General features: G+C 44.5%; 1 protein-coding gene across 1 annotated transcript in view; it reads left to right on the top strand.

The window, feature by feature from the left end:
* Positions 1 to 27,795, top strand: part of LOC137426001 (receptor-type tyrosine-protein phosphatase gamma) — a 383,032-nt gene that overhangs the window by 120,074 nt on the left and 235,163 nt on the right. The window contains exons 5-6 of the mRNA XM_078776830.1: positions 412 to 494; positions 1,223 to 1,357. Of these exons, the coding sequence (XP_078632956.1) occupies positions 412 to 494; positions 1,223 to 1,357 (218 nt within the window). The remainder of the gene's footprint in view (positions 1 to 411; positions 495 to 1,222; positions 1,358 to 27,795) is intronic.

Raw genomic sequence — 27,795 nt, 5'->3', positions numbered from 1 at the left:
AGGATGAACATTGCATTTCAGTTGTCGTCCCAGTTTGCCTACATTCAAAACAATATGGCGTCGTCCCAGTTTGCTTACATTTAAAACAATATGGCCTCACTGCTCCCCCTCTCCCCCCTATTTGTCTTTTTACTTACCTGGTGATATGAAAGTGGCGTTATACATTGCACAATGTTGACTGTAACCTCATGAAACTGTTACTTTATTCACCCATACTCAACATATTATCTGTACATTACCTGAACCAACCTATATTTGTAAACCTCCTACCTCTTCACCAAAATTCTGCCAACCCCCCAAATATCACCACCCAAATCTTTCTTCCTTCCCTATGTACCACATCATGCAAACTCTGCCTAACGTTTTGTGTGTCTGTGTGTGTTTTTCTCTCTTTCACGTCTCTGCCTTCAGATGACCACACACAGGTGCGGCTATGCACACAACAAGGGAAGGAAAGCAAACATGGCGGCTTCATTAACGCCAACTACATCGATGTGAGGGCCCAGTGGCATGAGGCATGCTGGCACCATGTCAGGCTTCGTCTCACTTTAAAAGCCTGATAGTCGCGTAGAATATTTCTTAGGTCGGTGCTCGACAGCCTCGTTGTTTTTTTGGGAGAAGGATTTGTCAAAGAAAGGCGTTTGAGGCAAACTTACAACCTTTGCCACTTTGCCACTTCTACATGATGTAATACGGGCTCACAATTGACAAGCTCGTATTTCATTATTTCATTTTTGCGGCTTTATTTTGCATGACAGTAGTTTGTGTCCCCTTTTCCATTTGATGGTGGAAATTGTGATACCAAGTTTTGAGAACCTTCTAGTTATCTCGTGTGAAGTTTTGAACTCGTTCACTCGATATCTGACACCGCAATTGTCTCAAAAAGGATTGGCCAGAAGTCTTGCCTTGCAAGTTTTTATCACTGAGTATGTATTTATTAGAAGGGGTACATTGTCCCGTATTAACCTCCGGCTCAGTAAACTAGGATATAAGAATCGGCATTCGATCGGCGGAATCTGTTATGAACAACAATTAAAAGGTAGTTTCGGTATTCAAGACGATGAGGCTTTTGAGGCCTACTTTTTATCACGACAAGAGATTTTAGTACACCATAAACACTGCTCACACCATCGACTTGTCTTAGATGTTAATGCTTTAAACAAGACCCGTAAGCCAGTGTGAACGGGTGTCGACCTGATAAGGAGGTGTGTGTGCTCGGCAGGGCTACAACAGGCCGCAGGCGTACATTGTGAGCCAGGGGCCTCAACGTTCCACGGCGGGGGAGTTTTGGCGCATGATATGGGAGCAGCACATCGAAGTGATCGTTATGCTCACACAGCTGGTGGAAAACGGACAGGTAACTTCTGCTTCTGGTTGACGAAACGTGTGTATGTGCCGTTGTTGATTTTTGTTTGCTGCTGTTTTCTTTTTTCCCCACTGCACTCGTGTTGTATCGAGCCTGGTGTTGGCTTAGCGGTTAGGGTGCCGGCTTGGGATCCTGGGTTCGAATCCCGGTCGATCGCTGAATTAACACCAGGGGGGTTGACTTAGCCTGTTCATCCTTCCGGGGTCGGCAAATTGAGTACCAGTTCACTGGTAATTCCCTGTGTGTCGCAAGAGGCGACTAACAGGGTTGGCGGCAGGAAGGGCATCCGGCCATAAAACATTGCTTCAAAAAGGGGACCACGGTGCCCAAAAAAGGCCAACCCCTGCTCTGCGGGGAAAATGATTGTGGGGTTTTTCTTGTTTGCACTCGTGTTGTATCTTCATATTTCGTGAATGCTTTTGTTTTCCTTTTATTGTTGTCTTGTCACTACACATGAGTAGATGATATTTATGCAAGCTAAAACTACATTAGCAATGGAATACTGGTCTTTGTTGAGGAGAGCGTCAGCCCACGTCAACGGATATGTGTATCAACTGAAAGCCGAAAAGAGTCTGTTTACCGCCGTCGGATGCGAGGCTTGGCTGACATTTTGAGGGTTAGCCATTCAAAAGAGGAAAATGTGGTTCGGTTTGTTCTTTGCGATTGTTTGTAGGACCGTGATGAATAGAAATTCTGTAAATGGACAAGTGGTTGGTAGAATGCCTTGGAGGGTTGAAGAGTTGAACTATCTATCGGCTTTGTGGAATCAGATTGTACTTTATGGAAGCCCTCGCCCTGCCTCCCCGCTGTATAGTTTGTTGCAAAGTACATTGTGAGCCAGGGGCCTCAAGCAAAATATAACTGGAAGTGGCGTCGATGGCAAAAAAGCAAAAAAACACCAGATGCAAAATATAACTTTTATGGTAGCAAAAAAACACCAGATGCAAAATATAACTTTTATGGTAGCAAAAAAATACCAGATGCAAAATATAACTTTTATGGGAGCAAAAAAACACCAGATGCAAAATATAACTTTTATGGTAGCAAAAAAACAACATGCAAAATATAACTTTTATGGTAGCAAAAAAACACCAGATGCAAAATATAACTTTTATAGAAGCAAAAAAAAAACAGATGCAAAATATAACTTTTATGGCAGCAAAAAAACAACAGATGCAAAATATAACTTTTATGGCAGCAAAAAAACAACAGATGCAAAATATAACTTTTATGGAAGCAAAAAAACAACAGATACAAAATATAACTTTTATGGCAGCAAAAAAACAACAGATGCAAAATATAACTTTTATGGCAGCAAAAAACACCAGATGCAAAATATGACTTTTATGGCAGCAAAAAAACAACAGATGCAAAATATAACTTTTATGGAAGCAAAAAAAACAACAGATGCAAAATATAACTTTTATGGCAGCAAAAAAACAACAGATGCAAAATATAACTTTTATGGCAGCAAAAAAACAACAGATGCAAAATATGACTTTTATGGCAGCAAAAAACAACAGATGCAAAATATGACTTTTATGGCAGCAAAAAAACAACAGATGCAAAATATAGCTTTTATGGAAGCAAAAAAAACAACAGATGCAAAATATGACTTTTATGGCAGCAAAAAAAACAACAGATGCAAAATATAACTTTTATGGCAGCAAAAAAACAACAGATGCAAAATATAACTTTTATGGCAGCAAAAAAACAACAGATGCAAAATATAACTTTTATGGAAGCAAAAAAACAACAGATACAAAATATAACTTTTATGGCAGCAAAAAAACAACAGATGCAAAATATAACTTTTATGGCAGCAAAAAACACCAGATGCAAAATATGACTTTTATGGCAGCAAAAAAACAACAGATGCAAAATATAACTTTTATGGAAGCAAAAAAAACAACAGATGCAAAATATAACTTTTATGGCAGCAAAAAAACAACAGATGCAAAATATAACTTTTATGGCAGCAAAAAAACAACAGATGCAAAATATGACTTTTATGGCAGCAAAAAACAACAGATGCAAAATATGACTTTTATGGCAGCAAAAAAACAACAGATGCAAAATATAGCTTTTATGGAAGCAAAAAAAACAACAGATGCAAAATATGACTTTTATGGCAGCAAAAAAAACAACAGATGCAAAATATAACTTTTATGGCAGCAAAAAAACAACAGATGCAAAATAGAACTTTTATGGCAGCAAAAAAACAACAGATGCAAAATATAACTTTTATGGCAGCAAAAAAACAACAGATGCAAAATAGAACTTTTATGGCAGCAAAAAAACAACAGATGCAAAATAGAACTTTTATGGAAGCAAAAAAACACCAGATGCAAAATATAACTTTTATGGAAACAAAAAAACACCAGATGCAAAATATAACCGGCAAAATATAACTTTTATGGAAGCAAAAAAACAACAGATGCAAAATATAACTTTTATGGCAGCAAAAAAACAACAGATGCAAAATATAACTTTTATGGAAGCAAAAAAACACCAGATGCAAAATATAACTTTTATTTAAGCAAAAAAACACCAGATGCAAAATAGAACTTTTATGGAAGCAAAAAAACACCAGATGCAAAATATAACTTTTATGGAAACAAAAAAACACCAGATGCAAAATATAACCGGCAAAATATAACTTTTATGGAAGCAAAAAAACAGCAGATGCAAAATATAACCTTGATGGAAGTGCAGTCGAAGTGGTCAATTCGTTAAAGGGAGCTATGCACACAACAAGGAAAGGAAAGCAAAGGTGGCAGCTTCATTAAGGCCAACTACATCGATGCGAGACCCTTCTTTGTAAACTTGCCAACACAATCCAGTTTTGCTTTTCATATAAGCTTTCTGTCCTGAAATTCAGGTGTTTTTTATTTTATTAAAAAGCAGGCGTTACACCACTACTGGGTTGTCCGTCAGAGGGTAGCGTGCCTTCAACCACAGAATTACACATTCTTGTCACACTCAAACGAAACAAGAGGCATTTTTGGAAAATTCGAAGCAGTATCAGGATTATTCTGTAAGGACTGAATGATGTTCTTGACTGAGAGCTTACTCCTGTGATAAGTCAATGTGAGTGGAATTCTTTCATCATTCTTCGGCTCGGATTGTTATTAAGCGGTCCGTCAGTCAATGTTGCGGGCATGGTCCAATGCACCATCCAAATGGGAAAAACAGGATGGAATAACTGGGTTTCGTAAATAATTGCCACATTTTGTCAGACCTTCATTTGATATTAGAATCATCGCTGCACAAACACAAACGTAAGGAATTGAGGATATGGAATAGAACGTTTAATGAGGGAATGCTAGGATGATGAACATGGCAGTTAACTGTACGAATCGGTAGGCTCGTAATGGACAGTGCTGGCCAGGTCATTGACTGAAACATTAATGTCGAGAAAGGTGAGAGAGGTATCTGAAATCTGCCATATGAAATTGAGAGCAGCATGAAGGAGATTAACAAAAGTGATGAACCGTTCGAGCCTAGTGAAAGATGTTGCACCGATGACGATCATCTACTACGTAGCGGCAAAAATGTATCCTCTGGGACTATCAGACAATTGTTCCTCTGTATAACGAACAAAAAGATTGGAATGTGTCTGCAAGCTATTTTAGGACATACAGCGACCCAATTCGTTTGGCTTTGTAGAATTATGCAGAAAAAGAAAGGAAATTGAGAGTGAGAACAAGTTTGTATAAACGAAGTAGAGTTCCAGTGTTAAATAATTCGATGGCATCCCAATCAAAAAATGTGTTTGAGGGATCGCAGTTCCTCGTCATGAAGAAAGTTTATTGTCGATGGGAAACCAAAGTTGCTCAAAGATTGTGAGTTCATGAAAGAAGGGATCGATTGAACGAGAAGAGCTATTTTCTTGTCATGATAACTGCAAATCATTTCAATAGGAGAACTACAGCAGAACAATAAGGCAGCCAGAGTTGTTGACCCTAAATACGGCGTTCTTGGAGTGGTGATAATGAAGCTACCAGAAGATGGAGCAGCAAAGAACAAACTTTATTTTGAGGCTACCAGAAGATGGAAGAGCAAAGAACAAACTTTATTTTCAAACTTGGCACATTAACGCCAAAGGAGATTAGCGAGCGTTTTTCATGTACCTCATTATTTTATTTGGGGTGCAGTTGAGTTTTTATTAATCCCACTCGTTTTTGTTTTCTCCAACTACCTTTTTATTGTTTATTTTATGTTATTACTCCCACAACCATCCTAGCCCGGAACATCGGCCGAGGCTCTCACTTTTTTGTCTTCTGCTCTCACTTTTTCACCTTTATTCCCTCCGCCACCAAAGGTGGATGGAGGTTATGTTTTCACCCCTGTCTGTCCGTCTATTTGTTTGTCTGTTTGTCTGTCTGTTACACTGTCTGTCAACAAGATATTGTGAACGGATTTGAATGAAATTTGGTGGAGAGGTTGGAAGAGGTCTCTTGAACATCTGGGCCTCACCAATGGTCATGCCCGAGAGCAGACCGCAAAATGCTGAAAGAAGTCTAAGAACCCCAGAATGTCATCACGGGACCTACAGGTAGCTCTTGCCACTGTTGATGTCAAAGTGCATGAGTCTTCCATGAGAAAGAGGCTGCACAAATTTGATCTACGTGGGAGGTGTGCCAGGAGGAAACCTTTGCTGTCCAGAAGGACCATCAGGGCAAGACTAAAGTTTACCAATGAACACCTAGGCAAAGACCAGCACTTCTGGAGCAATGTGCTCTGGACAGATGAGTCAAAGGTAGAGCTATTTGGCCACAGTACCAGAAGAAATGTTTGGCAAAAACCAAAGACAGCATTTGACCACAAGAACCTGATACCAACTGTAAAGCATGGTCGTGGAAATATTATGGTTTGGGGCAGCTTTGCTGCATCAGGGCCTGAGCAGCTCACCATCATAGAATCCACTATGAATTCTTCATTAAACCAGAGGGTGCTTGAGGATAATGTGAGGCCATCTGTCGGAAAGTTGAAGCTCAACCGAAGGTGAACCTTGCAACATGACAATGACCCTAAACATACCAGTAAATCCACCAAGGAATGGCTGAAAAGAAAGAAATGGAGGGTTCTGGAATGGCCAAGTCAAAGCCCGGATCTAAATCCCATCGAGATATTGTGGGGGGATTTGAAACGAGCTGTGCATGCAAGAAACCCCTCAAACATCGCACAGCTGAAAGAATTCTGCATGGGGGAGTGGGCAAAAATTTCTCCCAGTCGATGTCAGAGACTGGTAGACAGTTATAAGAAACGCCTACTTGAGGTTGTTTCTGCCAAAGGGGGCAATACCACCTATTCGAGCCATGGGTGTACTTACTTTTTCCACATGCGAACTTTGCATTTATGTTCATTTAAATTATACAATGGACTACAAAATGTAAATGTTTCATGATATTTGTTATATTATATCACCTTTATCTTTCAATATTGTTGAAATGAAGATCAAATAGCTAGCTGTATGTTGAAATATGTTGAAAAAGTCAAAACATTACATGGGGTGTACTTACTTTTTCACGTGACTGTGGAAGCTTTTCTGTCTCATTTTTCCCTCTGGGGCTTCAAACTTGCAGTGTACAACCACCTTATGCCACTCCTTGACCCGTGCGTGATCTTTATTACACCATTAACCCTTCCCAACCCAAACCTCTTTCTTGTTGGTTTTGGTGCTCTTCCCTTTCTCTCTCTTCCTGTTTCTTTATTACCTCGCTGATTGTGCTCAATTGTTGCCCAATTTCGCACAGTGTCTGTTCAACCTTTCTCTTCTATGAGCCTTGCTCTTGCAGAGAGGGAAAAATCCATAAGGAAACAAAATATAGATTGACTGACATTCGACCAACTCATGCAGATGTATTGGACAGAATGAAATAATTGGACATAGCATCGATATGTTTGTAAAATAATTTAATCATTTAAAGTGATGCCGGTGTGTGTCCCGGTTTAGAATAGGTACACCGTAAGCCTGCGTGTCGTCAGAGGTGACTAAAAGGGTCGGCGTCAGGAAGGGCATCCGGCCATAAAAATAAGACATTGCCTCAAAAAGGGAACCATGATGATTGTCATGGGGCCCGCAAGGCTAACCTCCGCTCTTGCAGGGAAAATGGCCTTAAAAAGGGAATTTTTATTTATTTATTTATTTAAAGTGATGCATGACATTGAAACCACCTTGGAGCTGAGCTGAGCTTTTAGTCAGTACTGTGTTCCTCACCTGACCATAAAGTGTCACCTATTGTGCTTCGTAGGCAGGGGATTGCATCACTGAGCCGCTGTACTCCTTTGGAAGGGACATGAGCCGGCAATTCCATCCATGTACGAGTATTCACTGGTGGATGTTAAAGATCCATTGTTACCTTTCGAAAAGAATAGGCCATTGTGTGCTGATGACATTGGCCAAATAGTGCATTGCTGCCCCGTTCTTGAGAGGTCACTGCACGAGCCGCATTGTCAGGCCTCCCAAAATGATGCAAACCCACAGCCAGGTGCGTAGCCATGCATGCGCACAATTTCGATAATTGCAAGAATTTTGGACGTTTTTAGGTTTATGACAGCCAATATAGGCATCCTGAAACCGTTTAACGTTGATTTCACACGTCCATTCCATGCTCCCACTGTATAGGAACAATAGGTGTCGACATTATGAAAACTGCTTATGTTGAATTCACTTTCAATGGCTTTGGGAATTCATTGCAGGGATGAATGGTTCTGCACCAGCGAAACGCCTTGCAATGATTACACCTTTTTCCGATTGTTCCCAGCAGTGGCACACATTTTTCCCAGCAGTGGGTAAATTTCCTGATGCCATTGTAATGGAAGTCACGTTTTTGGGCTGTGAATTTGTTTAGGGGAAAACCTTTTGAGCCCCTAGTAGCACAGGAAAGAAGCTATAATTGGCCGTTAGTTTCACTCTCCAAAATGATGCAAACTTCACCTTTCGTCGTCCGAATAGTGAGGATGTGGAATGAGCAAGTTACTTCAACCTGGAGTGGCTATTTACAATATTTGTACTTTTGGCATTCGGGGCATCGCTTTTCCTTTCTTTGTTATTTCCACCACCAAAGGTGGACGGAGGTTATATTTTCACCACTGTCTGTGTGTTTGTATGTCTGTCTGTGAGCAGGATATCTCAAAAAATATGGATGGATTCAGATGAAACTTTGTGGGCAGGTGGACTATGTGACGAGGTCAAATTTATTAGATTTTGGTGAAGATCCGGATCTGGATACGAGAATGTGAATTGATTCTTCACCAATGAGAGATTGGCCCAAAAACACGATATCGCACGATATCTCAAAAGGTTATGGACTAATTCGGACAAAAGTTGGTTGACAGATTGGCTGTTTGACAAGGAAGAATTGTTTTGTTGAAGATTTTGTTGAAGAAATAAACTTTTGAATTTTGATTTTTGAAAATAAACGTTTTAAAATTTTTTATATATTTTTTAAAAAGAAAAGAAAAGAAAAGAAAAAATAAACTTGAATTTTGTTGAAGATCTGAATCCAGATCTGGTCTTTCAGTGGGATACAAAACGTAAACTGTTCAGCCTGGCGGAGATGTGCGCTCTATCGAGCGCTGTTGTAGTTATGATTTAATTATCAATTTCATTGTGAACAATGCCAAAATATTTTGTTCCTCAATTCCACGTTTATGTTTATTTAACTAGGCCACCCGTACCTAAGAGCGGTTAAGTTGTCGAGTGGGATTGCTCTCACCATTTTGAGTTTGATTCCCATGGCTGCTGAGCAGACATTTCCACACTCACCAGACAAGTGCCGACCCATTCCAGGATTTGTTCTTCGCCAGAGGCAGCAAGTTTAAAATCTTCACTTGGCGCATTGATTACTGAGATCAAAACAAAGCAGTTGCTTGTAACATCAATAACATCGAACTTTGAACATCAAAAACACCACCTGAAGCCATGGAAAGCGGTCAATACATAGTTATACTGCCATTGTTTCAACAGTTACCAGCCAACCATGCTTCTACTTCTTCTTCTTCCTGTCTTGGCCTATTCCCTATTCCTTGCGTTGTATCTCAAACTTGCCTAATTGCCGTGAAACACTTGTTTCCAGAAAGGAAATCTGAAAGCTTCTTTAACCCTCAGATGCAGGCGTCAAAAATCCTACATAAACACAGCCATTGGGTCTCGGAGGCCTAACGGATGTATTCGTGTCGTTTGTTTTAATTTTTTTATAGATTTTTTTTCTTTCATATCCTTTTTCAATCTAAGTCGATGCTCATGGATGTGTATTTGCTCAGAAAATGTGAATCATTGATCCTATTGGTTGGAAGAATCCCATGCAAGTAATTAATCTTTTTTTCTTTTTTCACAAAAAAAAATTTTTGTTCTTGGTTTTTCAACTTTTTTTCTCTAAAAGGTTGAGGTTCATGGAGGAGTATTTGCTCAAAAAATATGATTCACTGATCCTTTTATTTAGAATGTATATGTCTACAACTGTCAAAAATTCTACACCTATACAGCCATTGGACCTCAAAGGCCCCACAAATGTGTTTGTGTAAAGTTTTTAAATTTTCATATTTTTGTCACTGAATTATTTGTAACCAAGTTATAGGAGCATATAATGAGGCTCATATCAAGAAAATAATGATATAACATAGTAGTACAACAACATTTATGCAGGGCCTCGAAGGCCCCAGGCCTGCATTCGTGTCGGATTTTTGGTTTATAAGTGAAGAATGAAGATTTCCCCACGAGCCTGAATGATTTTTTTTTTAATGTCACTGAATTTTGTGTAACAATGTGAAAGTCGGTGAAAATGAGGCTCATTCCAAAAAAAAATTGCACAGCATAGTTTTTGCAACAAATAAAACCTTGTGGGCCTCCGAGGACCAATCACTGCATCCAAGGGTTAAATTAATGAATAATGTCGGAGACGAAATCTGAAAATGAAGTCCTGTTCACTTTAGTTTCTTCATCATTGTTCATTCTTCATCCTTCCATTGTCTGAACAGATACACCACTAAAGGCTGTGGGTCGACAATATTTATAACATTATTAATTAGAAATGTCCAATTATCGTGGACACTTCGACAATGAGCTCGACTAGGCTGCCCGGGCTCGCTAGTCAAGTCCATGGTATGAGTTGCTCTGCTAGGCCCGAGAGAAATGCTCCGTCATTGAGCGATTTCAGACCATTTAGTGTGTATCGTCTACAACTGATGAACTCTCATGTCATCTTATTAATAATCTCTCATCTCTTGTGCCTCATACTCGGTGCTTTTAAAAGTTGCCAAATAACAATTAGGCTTATAAAAGGCCAAAAAATGCACTACAATAATCCTTTTGGTTTGACTAAAAATGTCTGTGCCTACCCATTGGCTGGGCTTCATCCAATCATCCATCCTAATGCTATGGGAAAAGGGTCAGTTTTATAATGCAGCTCAGCTCACATTGGCAGACTAAACCTGTATGTGTCAATTACATGGAAATGCAGTAGGCCTACCTACTGATTTCCATGTGTCTGCTATGGGAGGAATAAAGCAGGTGAGGTCGAGGGGTTGGTGAGGGAGGGGCAAGAGGGTGAGAGGAGGGCAGGGAGTTGGCATCTTGATCCTCAGACATGCCAGCATGTAAGTAACTTCAGGAATGAATAAGCTTTGTGAGACGAGGCAAAACTTGAAGCGAAACATTCTCTTGGATTCTTATTATTTTTATCCTTTTTTGTAGATTCATCATTGGTATGTTGTTTGAACAAGTTAAAACAAATATAGATTCCACACTGGTAATCCAATCAACATTGATTTGCTAATACTATTGCTCTGAATAATGTGTCTTCCTTCTGTCCTTAAATGCGTAATCTACTGCACACCCTTAAATGATTAAATTTCACTTCCTGATTCACTAACTCCTTTAATAATCCACCATTCCTACTTGCGTGATCCACATTGCTTCCTACCATTGTAATATACTAGGGCATGCCCGTACTATATATATATCGAATCGTATCGGCTTGCGAGTACGGTGACAATCCCCCCCCTCTATTTACATGAAATGGTTTGGTCCAAAGCGAACGGCTTGCGAGTACGGTGACAATCCCCCCCCTCTATTTACATGAAATGGTTTGGTCCAAAGCGAACGGCTTGCGGAGTTTGGTAAAGAAATCGCCATAGCTCGGTAACTACTTGTCCGATTAATTTCAAACCTTGAAAAGGCACATCCTCGGGTCCCCAGCAATATACCTGGCAAGTTGAAAGTATATCGGACCGGTAGTTGTCGAGAAACAGCGGTCGCATACACACACACAGACACACACACACACAGAGATTACTGGAATTATAGATAGATACTTTCCAAGAAAGTATCGTACCATAACTTACCACCTTTACTTATAAGAAGGGAGATGTTTATTTATCGTTTATTGGGTAAAGAGGTATACCAGCGTACAGAAGGAATAGTAGTTTGCGTAATGACATTTATGTGATATCGCATATATATATATTGTTGTGGATCTCCCGAAGCCCGTTCCCGTTACAAAAGGGGGGGGGGGTTAAACCCCTTTTTCCCCCTGGGTCTTCGGGTCCGCGAGGCCGAATCGCCACTTCCGGAGCAAGCGTGAAAAAGGGTATCGGGACAACTTCGCACGTACCTTTAACCCACGCTGCCACGAAAGCGGGGACCGAACCTCGCACAAGCCACGCTTAATGAAGTACGCCCGAGCGGTATGCGTATCACGTAACTCGTGCTGTTACTTTTATGGAACCCGATTCGAGCGGTTTTATTCGTACCATGCGAAGCCAATTGATGGAAGGGACAGGAAAGGTCAAATCAGAGGAATAACACGATTTATTTACACTGTACAATGATTCAGGATGAAGGAAAGGGGACACAGAGCAGGCACTTAACAATGTTAACTTATCCCCAGAGACAGGGCCCACTCACGCACACGGGGAGAAGAAGAGAAGAAGTTCGCGCACCAAGCGAGCTTTGCCGTCTGTCGCCCCGGGCAGCTCGCCCGGCGTGGCTCTCTGATGTTCACGGCACGTATGCAGGCGAAGGCAGGCAAGAGGAGATCGCGCGTCTGTGGCCCGGCACGGGTCATCCTCTCGAACGCGCGATTAATACAGCGCAGAGCACAGGGCATGGGGAAAGTTCGTGTACAATCTCGATCACCGTAATTCAACGCACTCATTCTGCGGCGTGGTTCTCGTGTGTGCTCAAGCTCAACTCAACTCACTCTCAGGGAAATGTAACTCAGCACTTGTACTCACGATACTCTCCGGCTCTGACTCACAGGGAACTGACGTGCACACGACTCTGACCGACCTCAACTGAGCTCGTACTCATCTCTTCTGATCTCTTACTCAACTGCCGCCGGGGGGCTCGGAGCAGGGTTTTATCGCCCCGCCCCAGAGTCTCACTCGAATGTTCCAAACACCGCCTCTGGTCGTCGTGGTTAGCCACTCCCCTCAAGCCCTGATTGGCGGCTCGTTCTTACCGACCACTCCCTCCTGCAGCGCCTCCCTTCGGCCTCGCCCGACTTGTTCAGGCCTGCGACGTGGCATTTCAGCGCCAAAAGAACACCTAAGCTCACTGGCCTACTCAACGCAAAATTAAACACAGGAAAGGACTACGCTTGCATTCATGAAGAAATAACTGAACTATCGCGAGGCTTCATGTTGTGGTGCATCTACCTACGAGGGGGAATTAACCTTTATTCCAAAACCACAACAATATATATATGCAGTATATATACAGACTTGGCATTTAATATGGAATATTTTTTTTGTGGCGGTGAACTTACTTTTCAAAATGTCTTAGAACCAAAAGTTCATTGGAATTATGTTGAAATTATTCTAGATTTTGTTAATGTGACCTTTAGAAGAAACAAAAACCACATTTGACATTTTGAAACAAATAAATTGATCCTTGAAAGTGATGTAAACTGATATCGAACTCAATTCATGGACAGTACTGTGTTAAACTTCTGTACGTTTTCCAGAAGTATCTCTTTATTTTGCACATTAGCCAAAATTTTTTTTAACAAAAACAAAAGTTAAATTACGACAGGGATTACGGACAGTAGAATTACAGTTCAGTACTTCGTGTAACCCCCACGAGCTTTCAGGAGAGCACGTACACGTTGAGGCATGCTCTTCACGAGATTTGCCAAGGTTTGGACAGGAATCGCTTGCCATGCAGTGACAATAGCCTGCTGCAATTCACGCACAGAGGTCGGCTGCTGGTCCAAGTGGTCGATTTGACGCGTTAATTCTGCCCACAAGTTCTCTATCGGATTCATATCCGGGGACATGGCAGGCCACTCCATATGCTCGACACCACGGTCAGCAAGAAAGTGTTGGATCATGCGAGCACGAAGAGGCCGTGCATTGTCATCTTGGAAGACAAAGTTTCCTCGAAATGCTGCAGGAGCAAATGGAAGCAATGTTTCTTCCAGAATGGCCAAGACTTGAACTGGTTCAGGTTTCCATTCAGAACAACCAGGTCAGTTTTGCCCCCTGCATGAAAAGCAGCCCAAACGGTCACCCCACCACCTCCAGCTTGGACTCTTGAATATGAATGAATGAATGATCGTTTTAAGGCCATTTTCCCCGCTAGAGCGGGGGTTAGCCTTGCGGGCCACATGACAATCATGGTTCCCTGTTTGAGGCAATGTTTTTTTTATGGCCGGATGCCCTTCCTGACGCCAACCCTTGGTCACGCTCTTCGATGCGCAGGGATACGGTGTACCTATTCTAAACCGGGGTACACACCGGGGTCATTCATCCCAGCAAGCTGGTACTCAATTTGCCGACCTCGGAAGGATGACAGGCTGAGTCAACCCCCCTGGCGTTAATTCAGCGATCGACCTGGATTCGAACCCAGGATCCCAAGCCGGCACCCTAACCGCAGAGCCAACACCAGGCTTTTGGCACAATACAATCTTTGTTGTAGGCTTCATGCACTTGTCTGCACACTCGGACGCGGCCATCTTGACGATAGACCAGAAATCTAGACTCGTCACTGAAGATCACGTGATTCCAGTATCCTGGCTGCCATTGACGGTGCTCTCTGGCCCACTGCAATCGGCGCTGGCGGTGTTGTCTGGTCAGGCGTGGCTTTCTCAGGGGACGCCTGGCACGATAGCCTGCTTGAACCAGTCGTTGGTTGACTAGCCTTCTGGATACAGGCACAGTTGTCAGTTGCTGCCACTCAGCCCTAAGCCGATTAGCTGATTTGGTACGGCCATTGCGGACTAACCGGTGCAGCTGGAAATCATCCCTCCTTGTGGTTCTGCGGGGACGTCCTGGCCTCGGTATTGGAGTAGGGACACCCCTCTGAGCATTTCGTTTCAGGATCTTTGACACCTGACCTTGAGTGATGCGATACTGCCGAGCAATAGCACGCTCTTTCATGCCGTAATTTCGTAAAGCCACCACTCCATGACAAAAAGCATTGTCGAGTTGACGGACCATCTCCAGAGGAAGCGGCAATAACTTTTTGAGACGTGCAGCAGTTGTTTTCCACTAATGCAGAACACAACAACCCTTGTATACCTGACTGTGAAGCCAATCGTCAAATGCACCTGTCCGTACATTTTGCCACGCCACCTGTGATATAATCCTGTTGTTGACTTCTTGCTGCGACAGACAATCAGTGACATGGTTCTTTTAACAAATAAATCACCAAAGTGTAAAAGAAACTCACCAGATTGATATACTGAGTTAAGAAAGTAAACCCAAGTCAAGAAAAAAAAAAAATCCATATTAAATGCCGTCTGTATATATATATTATATATATATATATATATATATATACAGACTGTATCCAGAAGGCTAGTGATTTCACGTTTTCACGTATATATATATATATATTGTTGTGGATATGAGAATGTTTTTTTTATTTTGTTGTTGTGGTAAAATGTTGTTGTAAAAGGTTGTTGTAAAATATCACCCCTCCTCCCTCCGTTTGTGGTTGTATAAAGGTCAAAGGGCGTTTCCGTAGTTAGTCCATAAAACATACATGCAGGACACGATATATCCTTTCTTTTGACAGTTATATCCTTATTATGTGTATTAGCGTAAGGCTGTGTCTTCCATTAATTGAAATACTCCATTGCACCAGTGAAAGAGAATAGATCCCCTTTCCTTCCCATCCCCAAAATCTCCATCCCATATTACATCCCCTCTCGTCATTGCCGAGCCTCGATTGCCAATATTACCTCCCCTCCAATAACCGCCATTGACCACGAGGCTCGAGTCAGGGAAGGAAGGCGTGTCTCCACCTCGTCAGAGGGGAGGAGGGGCGTGCCCGCCCGTCGTCATCCAGGGCGGAGCCCGAGGGTCGCGCGACCAACCAGGGCCGAGGTGAGCACCCCGGATGGGCGTGTCCTGAACGCCGGCGGCTTAACCGCCGGAGGCGCTATAAAAAGGCGCGCACGGAAGTAAAAGGAGAGGTGGTTGGACAGTTGGTTGGTTGCACAGAGTTGGTTGCACCGTTGGTCAGGGTTGGTTGCACCGTTGGTCAGAGTTGGTTGCACAGAGTTGGTTGCGGTGAGGAGTCGGTGGTCAGAGTGAGGGACCAAGAAAGAGTGGAGGGTTTGGACCAGACGAGTGGGACAAGGCCTGGCAAGGCAAGTGGAGGCGGGAGCAGCAGCGACACCCGGCAGCCGCTTGGGGCCTGGGCGGCGGTTTGGAGCAGGGCCGAAAAGGAACGGCGGCTGCTAAACGCGCCGATCGTGCTGCATGACCCCCCTTGGACTTCCCTCTCCCTCCAGCCATCCACATCCTGCGATTCCTGCAATTCCCCGCGTGAGTCAGTGTCTTTTGTTTGTTCTGTCATGGGATAAGTTAAGCCTGTAGATAAGCTAGTATTTGCACTGTGTCACCTGCGTCTTATGTGTTGTAAATAAACTTGATTGCTCCTTTTTGCTTGTGTGTGTAAATAATAAACCCCATTACTCGTCTGTACGTCTTCTCGTTTTAATTCCTTTTCCTCTTGCATTGCGTCGTTTTTGTCTTTTCCCTCATTGAGCAGCTACGGTGCGATACGGCCAAAGTTCTGGGTGAATCGGGTGAGTTTTGTTAGGTCGCGGTCTTACACCACCGCTCGGTCTATAACATCTAACCGCGATCTGTAACAATTGGTGTCTGGGAGTGAGATTCGGGGCCCGAACCAAATTTTTAAAACATCTAGAAAAAAAATTTTGGTCAAAATTACGAGCTGCCGAACTTTGTTTTTTTTAAGCAAAACCCGAATTTTGAAATCGCGCCATGGCTGTTCAAGGCGACGGGATGCCGGTGGGAGAGATAGACGGGGTAGAATCGACCCAGGACTTAGGAAAAAAAATGGTGGAGGAGAGGAAAGAAGGTGTGGTTGAGGGAGTATCAGACGCACAAAATGGCGCCTCGCACATTGCTACGGCGGCCGCACCCGCTGCACAAGTGGGAGGGATGGCCCAAATGCAGGCCCTCATGGAGCAATTTATGGCACAAATGAGGGCCTCTATGGAAGAGTCAGTGTATAATTGGAAGAGGGATGCCATGTCAGACGAATCCGGGTGTGATCTAAAAAAATTGAGGGAGGAATCCAGGTGTGAAGTGGAAAAACGGATATCAGAGGCAAGGGAGGAGCAGAGGGACAGAGACCGCAAGTTGGGCGAAAGGGTCCCAGGGGTGCACGACGAGGTAAAGCGGGTCGAAAAGCGCTGGTTGAGCGAAGCGGAGAAAAGCACGGGTACAATGACGGGGGTAGAAATCGCGACACGGGGTTTGAAAAAGCCGGCGACCGATGAGGTAGAGGGAATTTTATTAAAGCCAACGGTCGTCGAGGTGAACAAAGAAATTATGGGTATAGTTGAAATTGGAGAGACCGGGGACTTAAAGTTAAAAGAGCAACAATCGGAGGAAGGAATGGAAATTGCTCAAAGTCTAAATGCACATCCTGATGCTGTACTCGCTAACCCGAATGGAAGTTTGCAGGTTCGCGTGGAGAAAAGGATCCCCCAGGTGAGTCGTGCTGTATATTGTGCGGGTAGATTTTGCAGGAGGATGTTTAGCGACAAAAGAATTTTCGCGCGCTTGGGATCGAGGAAGCACCCGGGCGTTGGTGAAGGGTCCCGTGTGAGTGGAAATGGCACGCGTGGGAAAAAAAAGTGTGCGTCGGCGAGTGGGTGTGTTATAAAGTGTGGGAGTGAAACCGAGTGCGAGCGAGAATGCACGTCGGTGTGTGACACAGGGAGTGAGAGCAATACGGAGTGCACGCCCATGGTGAGTGTTACGGAGGACGTAACGGAGGAGAGGTGTGGATCGAAGTGTGCGCAAGAGGTGTGGTGTGTAACAGAGAGAGCGTTGGTGGAATGTACGGACGGCGTTGGAACGCCAGGTTTTGTGAGGGTGAAAGGGGTAGCGTATGCTTGTAAGCATGCAAGTGAAGCGTCGATGGTAACCGGTTTAGTGGTTAGAGCGACGGATAGCCGATGCGAGCACTCGGTGCGAGGGGTGCTTGGTTGGGTGCGAGGCCCGGCGTCGATCGAAGCTGCGTCGTTTCTCTTCGAAGCGTCGTTGCCGATTCGGGCTTGGCCCCGCCCCGCACGGTCGAGTCCGGGCTTTGTCGGGCGAGGCGACCGGTCCGGTTCGAGGGCGAGTGGGAGGAAGCGGAACGGTGCCCCCTCGTGGGGACGGGGTTCCGACCGGGGGAGATGGAGCCATCGGGCCCGGGACCGCAAGGTGCCGCGCCGAGATGGTGCGTGGAATCTCGGTCCAACCAAACCACCTCCCTTGAACCGAAAGCCGGACGGATTCAACCTGCAGGCAACCAAACCACCCGAATTCATTGCTCGGCTTTGCGAAGCCGAGTTTAATGATGTCATGGCGCACCGAGAGGATGTAATAAGTAGACGGATGATGATGGTAGTGATTTGATACGAAATTAATAATAGTGGGTAGAATTGGCAGTAAATGGAAAATTTTTGAATTGGTTGGAATTTGGTGTGCCAAATTGATAGAGAGACCCCCGATGTGGTGGGATGGCAAATCCACCATCCCTCACAGTGGGGGCAAAGGAGCACTAGATTATGGGGTGTATGGCAGTGAAAACTAGCCCGGGTGGGTTAGGATATGGTGTGTAGGGATCTAGCGAAGATTGACATTAGGTAACGTTAAGTTTAGTTAGTGACTGATACCTGTAGTGGGGACGCAGGTAGATTAGTGTGGATGATAATGACGTGGGAGCGCAATAGTTTAAAGGGACGACTGGGAAGCGCAAGTTTCAGAGGGGAGTAGTCAGCTGAGATGATGCCGTGTGTGTGAGGATTGAACAGGTGTGATTGCACAGGTGTGCAACTGAACAGGTGTGTGGAGCAGTGTATGAGGAAGTAGTGGTGATTGCGTGTTGTGTTGACCAAATGGTCCAGGAAGAGGAGGAGGGTGCAGGTGGCACCAGGTAGGATTGCACAGGTGTGCAACAACAGGTGAATGAAAGACAGGTGTATGGAATAAATGGTCTGGAGGATTGGAATGGATGGTCGTGGAGTGAGTATGGTGGAAATTGTGGAGTGGAGTGGATGGTGCGAAGGTGTGAATGGGGGAAGAGTGGACCCCCATCACGGATACCCGGGGCGGGTAGTGTAAGTGTTAGGTAGAGGGTACAGGTAAATTGTGGTTGGATATTGGCATCTGTGGTGCGGGTTCATCATCAGTCCCTCCTAGGGAGTGGATGGGTGCATTAGTGTTGTGGAAATGGCTGGGCGTGTAGCCTGTTAGTGTGTGTAGTTGGTTGGGCGCTCCACCACTGTGAGGATGTCGGCCAGGTGAGGCCGCAGGTGGGCTCTGGGAGCCGGTAGTAGTTGTTGTGGATGGGGCCCGAGGATCCGGAGGACGGACCCGGGTAGCCCAGTGCCAGAGGGCACCGAGTGGGGTGACAGAGCCAGGAGGGGCCTGCCCCAGTTAGATAGGTTAGGGTGAGGAGCTAGGTAAGCTCGGGTGGCAACTGCAGTGGTGGAGGTGTGCAGGTGGGTAGACCCACTGGGAGAGGTACACGCCACAGCCCAGAAATTGTGCGAGGGCACCGGGAGATGAATCGGGGGAGTGAGACCCCAAATTGAAAAGCACCACAGTTTGGCCAATGGGAATTGGTTTTTAGAACCCATAGTGTAAGAGGGCCAATGGTTTGGCCGGAGAAAGACCCCGGGTAGTGTAAAGTGTGTTAAAATCATTTAGAGGATAGTTAGGATGAAGGATCTCCTCGCACCATCTGCATCCACTCACCTGAGGTGACAGGTACTCCACACCATGCCATGTTTAATTATTTTTACTGTGCAAATGTTTGGAATGAGAGACGCATCATGACGTGGGTGTGACATTGTGCGTAATTCCATCTCTTCCTCCTTATGAGGATTGATGATGAATTGATGATGGCAAATTTTTGAAGTAGAGGGATTGTGGTGACGAATTTGGTATAGGGGAAATATGGGGAAGACGTGACAGTAGTGACGAATTGTTAATGTGTAGGTTTTGTACATATGGGGTAAGGGCAAGGGTGGGCTAGGTAACAGGGGGGTGACGTACGGTAGGGACGAGCTTTCTCACTTCGCCCTCCGTACGCATTTCGCCTTGCATTGCCTTATTGATGTGTACCCTTGTGACCTTACCCCTCGCTCATCTGTCTTGTCCCCCCTTTTTGTCTCCCACATGAGGACCTGAGCGCCGTTGGGCGCCGAGGGGAGCGTGCGTGGGTCGGCCATTGTGCGCCCGAAATTCCCAGAACCAGCTGTCTGCATCGATGCACCACATTATGGACCACATGCCTGTGGCCGAGCACCACTTATGGACCCCATGGGTTGGGGCATGGCCCCTCTGCTGGAACCGGCCAAGAGGGCCCGAAATCTTGCTGGCGGACCTTGGCCACAGGGCACCGATGCCCCACAGGTGAACCACACATAGTCGGCCCTGTGGGCCATAAATAAAATAAATAAGAAGGACACATTGGGCACACTTTATTGCAAATAGGCCGCCAGTAAGCAAAGCAAAAGAGAATGACAACATCTGGAAGACAAATAATAATAACCAGCAGAGGGAGCCGAAGAGCAAGAGACACCTGCAGGGTTAGGGGTTGTTTGGTTATTTTTATTCATGAACAGTGATGACTGTGCACCGATTGGTGCTTGAGGGTGCTTTGGTGTGTTTTTGGGTGCTTTAATGGTGCATTGATGCAGAACAGACTGTCTCCCCCCCCAAGAAAGAACAATTACAGGTCCTGGGTTAGTTTTGTAAATAAAAATAGCGTCAGTGTAAATAATGCTTCCCACCGTCAGTGTATAGTTTGAAGACCATTCCGCAATTCGGTTAACTGTGGGCGTAAGTCTGTTAGGCAGGGTGCAATGGAGCAGCGGGACACATTTATTTATGTTTTAAAACTGTCGCACTCAGGGTCAGGTTAAAAGTAGAGGGAACTACACCTACGTGCCACACTAAGGTAAAAGTAATAGGCCCGGGATGTGCCTAAGGGGAGGAGGGTGCAGTGTTGTGGATATGAGAATGTTTTTTTATTTTGTTGTTGTGGTAAAATGTTGTTGTAAAAGGTTGTTGTAAAATATCACCCCTCCTCCCTCCGTTTGTGGTTGTATAAAGGTCAAAGGGCGTTTCCGTAGTTAGTCCATAAAACATACATGCAGGACACGATATATCCTTTCTTTTGACAGTTATATCCTTATTATGTGTATTAGCGTAAGGCTGTGTCTTCCATTAATTGAAATACTCCATTGCACCAGTGAAAGAGAATAGATCCCCTTTCCTTCCCATCCCCAAAATCTCCATCCCATATTACATCCCCTCTCGTCATTGCCGAGCCTCGATTGCCAATATTACCTCCCCTCCAATAACCGCCATTGACCACGAGGCTCGAGTCAGGGAAGGAAGGCGTGTCTCCACCTCGTCAGAGGGGAGGAGGGGCGTGCCCGCCCGTCGTCATCCAGGGCGGAGCCCGAGGGTCGCGCGACCAACCAGGGCCGAGGTGAGCACCCCGGATGGGCGTGTCCTGAACGCCGGCGGCTTAACCGCCGGAGGCGCTATAAAAAGGCACGCACGGAAGTAAAAGGAGAGGTGGTTGGACAGTTGGTTGGTTGCACAGAGTTGGTTGCACCGTTGGTCAGGGTTGGTTGCACCGTTGGTCAGAGTTGGTTGCACAGAGTTGGTTGCGGTGAGGAGTCGGTGGTCAGAGTGAGGGACCAAGAAAGAGTGGAGGGTTTGGACCAGACGAGTGGGACAAGGCCTGGCAAGGCAAGTGGAGGCGGGAGCAGCAGCGACACCCGGCAGCCGCTTGGGGCCTGGGCGGCGGTTTGGAGCAGGGCCGAAAAGGAACGGCGGCTGCTAAACGCGCCGATCGTGCTGCATGACCCCCCTTGGACTTCCCTCTCCCTCCAGCCATCCACATCCTGCGATTCCTGCAATTCCCCGCGTGAGTCAGTGTCTTTTGTTTGTTCTGTCATGGGATAAGTTAAGCCTGTAGATAAGCTAGTATTTGCACTGTGTCACCTGCGTCTTATGTGTTGTAAATAAACTTGATTGCTCCTTTTTGCTTGTGTGTGTAAATAATAAACCCCATTACTCGTCTGTACGTCTTCTCGTTTTAATTCCTTTTCCTCTTGCATTGCGTCGTTTTTGTCTTTTCCCTCATTGAGCAGCTACGGTGCGATACGGCCAAAGTTCTGGGTGAATCGGGTGAGTTTTGTTAGGTCGCGGTCTTACACCACCGCTCGGTCTATAACATCTAACCGCGATCTATAACAATATATATATATATATATATATATATATATATATATATATATATATATATATATATATATATATATATATATATATACAGTGGAACCTTGACTTACGAGTTTTCCGAGATACGAGCCGTCGCTCGGGCGGTTCATTGCTTTGAGATGCGAGCCGAGATTTGAGTTACGAGCTTTCGCCACCCGCCACCAGGTGGGTTCCGGTCACGTGGTTATCTTGCCGTGCAAGTATCTCTGCCGTATATCGCTGCTGCTTTGTTTTCGCATTTTGGTTATTTTGGAAAATTTCTTAGTTTTAACCATGGGTCCTAAGAAATTGAGTGCCAAGGGAAGAGAGGATGATGTGCTTGGATATAAAACACGCAATCGTCGAAAAACATGAGCGAGGTGTGCGTGTTGTCGACTTGGTGAGGCAGATGTGAAGGCAGCTGAAGATTTTATTATAACTGAGAAGAAGAAGAGGATGATGTGCTTGGATATAAAACACGCAATCGTCGAAAAACATGAGCGAGGTGTGCGTGTTGTCGACTTGGTGAGGCGGATGTGAAGGCAGCTGAAGATTTTATTATAACTTTTGCCGAACTGATAGAAGCCGAACGATACATCCCCCAGCAAATCTTCAACTGTGATGAGACAGGGCTCTTCTGGAAAAAGATGCCGAGGAGGACGTATATAACGGCAGAGGAGAAGAGCATGCCAGGCCACAACTTGTTCAGAGTGCCGGCGATAGCTCGCCTTCTCTTTGTGGAAAACACGGTGAGATCCTTAACATCCAACAACTAATGGGACGCAAACGGGGCGCCCAGTTTAGCGGTACACACATTGATGAATCACCCTGCCTGTGATTCACCCATGACAGGTTATAGCTGGGTCGGGATTCAAACCCAGGCTGGACAGTTTAGAGTCAAGTGTGCGTACCTCCAGTCCAGGCCATCCTGCCAACTTGTATGCTGCATACAGGTGAAATATAAAGCGCGAGATATTTTTATATATACTGCATATTAAAAAAAAAATTGGTGTGGTTTTTGGCGGGCTGGAACGGATTAATAGCATTTCAATGCATTTTAATGGGGAAATTTAATTTGAGAAACGAGCAAATTGAGTTACGAGCTCGGTCACAGAACGAATTAAACTCGTAAGTCAAGGTTCCACTGTATATATATATATATATATATATATATATATATATATATAGTGTTGCGGTTCTGAGAATGTACATTTTGATTAATAAAGCTTAAAGGTTTTGCCCCCATAGTTCGTCCACATGCAACACGTAGGTCACCTTAGAACGTTAGTTATTTCATAGTATAAGTGAGATAAGGCCATTTCCAATAGTGATACCTGCGTTGTGTAAAAGAAATAAATAAGAGTAGGTCCCGTTCATTTTGTAGCCACCCTCCAATCGACCTCATTGCGCACCATCCAGTCTGTGCCCCATTCCCCATTGCGCACCATCCAGTCTGCGCCCCATTGCCCCTCGCATGAGGATGCTGAAACCAGCCAAATGCCACGAGGTAGGACTGGAAAAGGGGGGCGGAGCGCGAGGTCGGGGTGTGGCCACGTCAAGCAGACGTCAAGGGCGGAGCCGGTAAGACCCCAACAAACCAACCAGGGCTCGGTGGGCATGGCCTAAGGGGCGTGGTAAGTGCACGTCTGGCACATTCGAGAGGGTTCGCTGGGCGGCGCTATATAACCGCGAGCACAAAGCCCTTCCAGAGGACTGATGAGCGAGGGGCTTTGTGAAAGGACTGGGCGGGGAGGACTGAGCTCGCTCGCATGAAGAGGACTTATGAGCGAGGGGCTTTGTGAAAGGACTGTGCGGGGAGGACTGAGCTCGCTCTCATGAAGAGGACTGATAAGCGAGGGGCTTTGTGAAAAGACTTATGCGGTTTATCAGGACTGATGAGCGAGGGGCTTTGCAACAGGACTTGCTATTGGGGAAGGACTCGCGTGATAAGGACTTGTTTGGAGCACATTGCATTGCGAGGAGGACTCACACGATTGGCGCATAAAAGAGGCGCTGTTATCCTGAGTGATCGCAAGGACTCGTTGAGGATTTGGCTTTGGGCTTGCGGGGAGCGCAATTAACGCACCGGTATTTCTATTACGTACACGGCCGTGAGCCGCGAAGTAACCGCTAGCCCAGCTTACCGATCCCCCCCCCCCTCCCCCATATAATTGTCCGATCCGCGCCAACGACACGCGGAGAGCTTGCCTGCCGTCTACCATCTTCTTCATGGTACGAGTGGGGGACTGGAGCGAGCTGTGGACGCCATCTTTGGACCCTCAACCTGACCATCTACAACCCCCGTGTGAGTCTGAGTCTGAGTCTGAGTGCGAACGGGCCCGTGTCCAGGGATAAGTTAAGACTGTATAAGGCTGCCCTGTATATCTGCTTCTTCTTCTTCACTCTACATTGCTTCTTCTTCTTCACTGTACATTGCTTCTTCTTCTTCACTGTACATTGCTTCTTCTTCACTGTACATAGTGTGAATAAACCAATCTGTTCTTCCTGTCTTTCCTGATTCGACCGTTTTAGTGATTTCTCCATTGGGTAAGCGTGGCACGATTTACAACCGCTCAGATCGGGTTTAGTACCTGTTAACGGCCTGAATCCCGGCTCGCTACGACTCGGCATTCCCATCTAAAACCGTGGTTCGGGCGGGAGTTAATTCCTTGCCTCCTGGGCGGTGTTAGTAATTAGCTAATAAGAATTCGGCTTACAACCCTATTTAACGCCGTCCGGAAGGAACGTCATAGCTCCGGATAAAAGCTCGCGTCGGCCAGATAAAAGACAAGGGGATTAATCCCCCCTTGGTAAGGGGAAAGGCCGACGTGTGAGATCCGCAACAATATATATCTATATATATATATATATATATATATATATATATATATATATATATATATATATATACATACATACATACATACATACATACATACATACATACATACACACACACACAGTCACGTGAAAAAGTAAGTACACCCCATGTAAAGTTTTGACTTTTTCAACATATTTCAACATACTAGTATAGCTATTTGATCTTCATTTCAACAATATTGATAGATAAAGGTGATATCATATAACAAATATCATGAAACATTTACATTTTGTAGTCCATTGTATAATTTAAATAAACATAAATGCAAATTTCGCATATGGAAAAAGTAAGTACACCCCTACATTTATCACTACTTCAAATACCTAAAATTAGAATCAGGTGCACCAGCTCCGGTGCAAATGATGAGAACATCGTCAGAGAGGATCTTGGATGAACCTGTCTTATTTAAACCTCAGACATTTAGTTTGGTTTGCTCTTTGTTGTTCAAGTGTGCGGTGTCACCATGCCAAGATCAAAAGAGCTCTCTGAGGCCTTCAGAAAGAAGGTTACAGATGACTACGAGTCTGGGAAGGGATTAAAAAAGATCTCCAAACAATTTGAAATCAATCATTCGACTGTTCGGAAGATAATCTACAATTGGAGAAGATTCCAAACAACTGCCAACTTCTTCAGGCCAGGCCGCCCCAGCAAGTTCAGCCCGAGAGCAGACAGCAAGATGCTGAAAGAAGTCTCCAAGAACCCCAGAATGTCATCATGGGACCTACAGGTAGCTCTTGCCACTGTTGATGTCAAAGTGCACGAATCTACTGTTCGGGAATAGTTATATGACTCAGGAGGATACAAAATAACTATACAGGGCTTTTACAAAACAACGCTTTATTAGCTAATAATTCACTTGTTTCAATATAATAAAGAACTACAATACTATAACGAATTTAGTAATTCAAGTCGTTGGTTCTTCTTCGTTCGGTCTTCTGCGCTGTCCTCGTTCCGTACTCGATCATTCCATTTGGGCAGAGGTTCTCGTGGCAAGTGCTCTCGACTCAAAGTTTGTCCTCGTTTTTATCGGCACACTCGAGTTAATCCTCCGTGCGCTAAATGTTAATCCCATCTCCGCAGAAAGGTTGCTCAGTCATCCCGCTCGCCTTACTGGCACCAACTCGCTCCCCTCCTGCTGCGAGTTCCATTTGCCTCACAATAGGAGGGTGCTCTAGCCCGGGGCTGTGACCAGGTGAACAAGAGATTACCACGTGCACATTCCTGACATTCATTTACGAAATCGTCTATCTGCTTCGTTACCAGTCCCAGTCCCAATCAATGAGTTACATTTCCACAATTCCCTCATCTTTTTGTTTTTGTTTATATTAACCATTAATCTAAACATCAATATAAGTAAACAATCAATCACTACAAGTAAACATCAATACAAGTATAAGTAAATAATCAATCACTACAAGTAAATATCAATACAAGTACTCAAACCACAACTTTGGTAATTAAATTCCCTTAGGCATACACCATCATCCTGCAAGAATCACAAAACATTTCGTTGGTCATTGACTCCTTCCATATTGTTCGATCTATTGCATTTGCATCACAAATATCTTTTCAAAACAACACTTCACCATCACCAAGATACAACAATTTCACTTCATTTTCAAGTTTTGTAAAGCATCTGCAACATCTGGCAAAACCATTTGCCTCCACACAAATGTTGACTCTTTGTTTGAAAGGAAGGGCTGATCACTTGTGTTTGAATCCAGGTCTGAAACATTTTATTTCTTCATAACACCTGCACTACTTCGTGTAGGATTTCGCTGTTGTGGTAACAGGGCAGAGTCATAGACTGACCCTGCTCTCCATGTAGCATTCTTGCCACTTTTGCTGTAAACCATAGTAATTCCTGAACAAGGCCTTCGCCCAGTTGTAGTCGACTTGCCTCCTCCCTCATTATGAGTGGGCAGCAAGTATTGGTGTGACGTTGATTGGCCAGCAAGATGTGGAACAGGGATGCCGGATGCATCCACAATGATGTTGGGACCATGGTGTTCAGGTCATTCATGGTCCATACCATGAGCAACCAGCAGAATCGTGCACAGCTGTTGTGAAAAGGCACAGCCATTTGTTTGCAGCTCCATGCTGGCTCCCCACAAGTTGGTGAAGTAATAACATATGTTCCCGCATTTCGCAGAGGTTGCAGGTAAAATGTCGTTGTCCTACAACTTCTGATGTGATGAATGTTCCAAGCCTTCGAACAAGAGTAAGTGATCGCCTTTCTTTCATATGTTGCAGTGTGATCCAGGCAAATGGTCACATAAATTTCCTTGGTGAAGGTAAGCATCCATCTCCAAGTTACACGGGAGAATGTCTTCATCATTCTTTGAGAAAGAGGGTGTATACCACGATTAACTTCATTTTTTAGCCACAAATTTTCTTTCTCGAACTTCTTCCCAATTCCGTTAGCACCCCCTTCAAATGTGATCTCGTCTTATCCTTATGCTCAGTCACATCTGAATCTGCTTTCCACACACACTGAATCAGATAGGGTACATCTTACCATGAAATCAGCATAATCATGTATATCTTCCGACAGTTTCACATTCAACAATTTGTTTTTGTTTTTTTCCTTAAAACATTCAAAAGTTATATTCATTTATATGCATCACACAAATAATATTCAATCAGGTATGTATTTCACTACTAAACTAAGAATAGCATCCACAATTGCTTTCAGGTTAATATAGTTCAAAAATTAACTCATGCAGGTATTTTAGCACTACTCTAAGAAAATAAATTGTATATGATTACAATCACAAACAGGAATATC

This window comes from Myxine glutinosa, chromosome 4 (assembly GCF_964187855.1).
Source record: "Myxine glutinosa chromosome 4, kmMyxGlut1.1, whole genome shotgun sequence".
Taxonomy (NCBI): domain Eukaryota; kingdom Metazoa; phylum Chordata; class Myxini; order Myxiniformes; family Myxinidae; genus Myxine; species Myxine glutinosa.
This window is presented reverse-complemented; position numbering and strand designations above follow the sequence as displayed.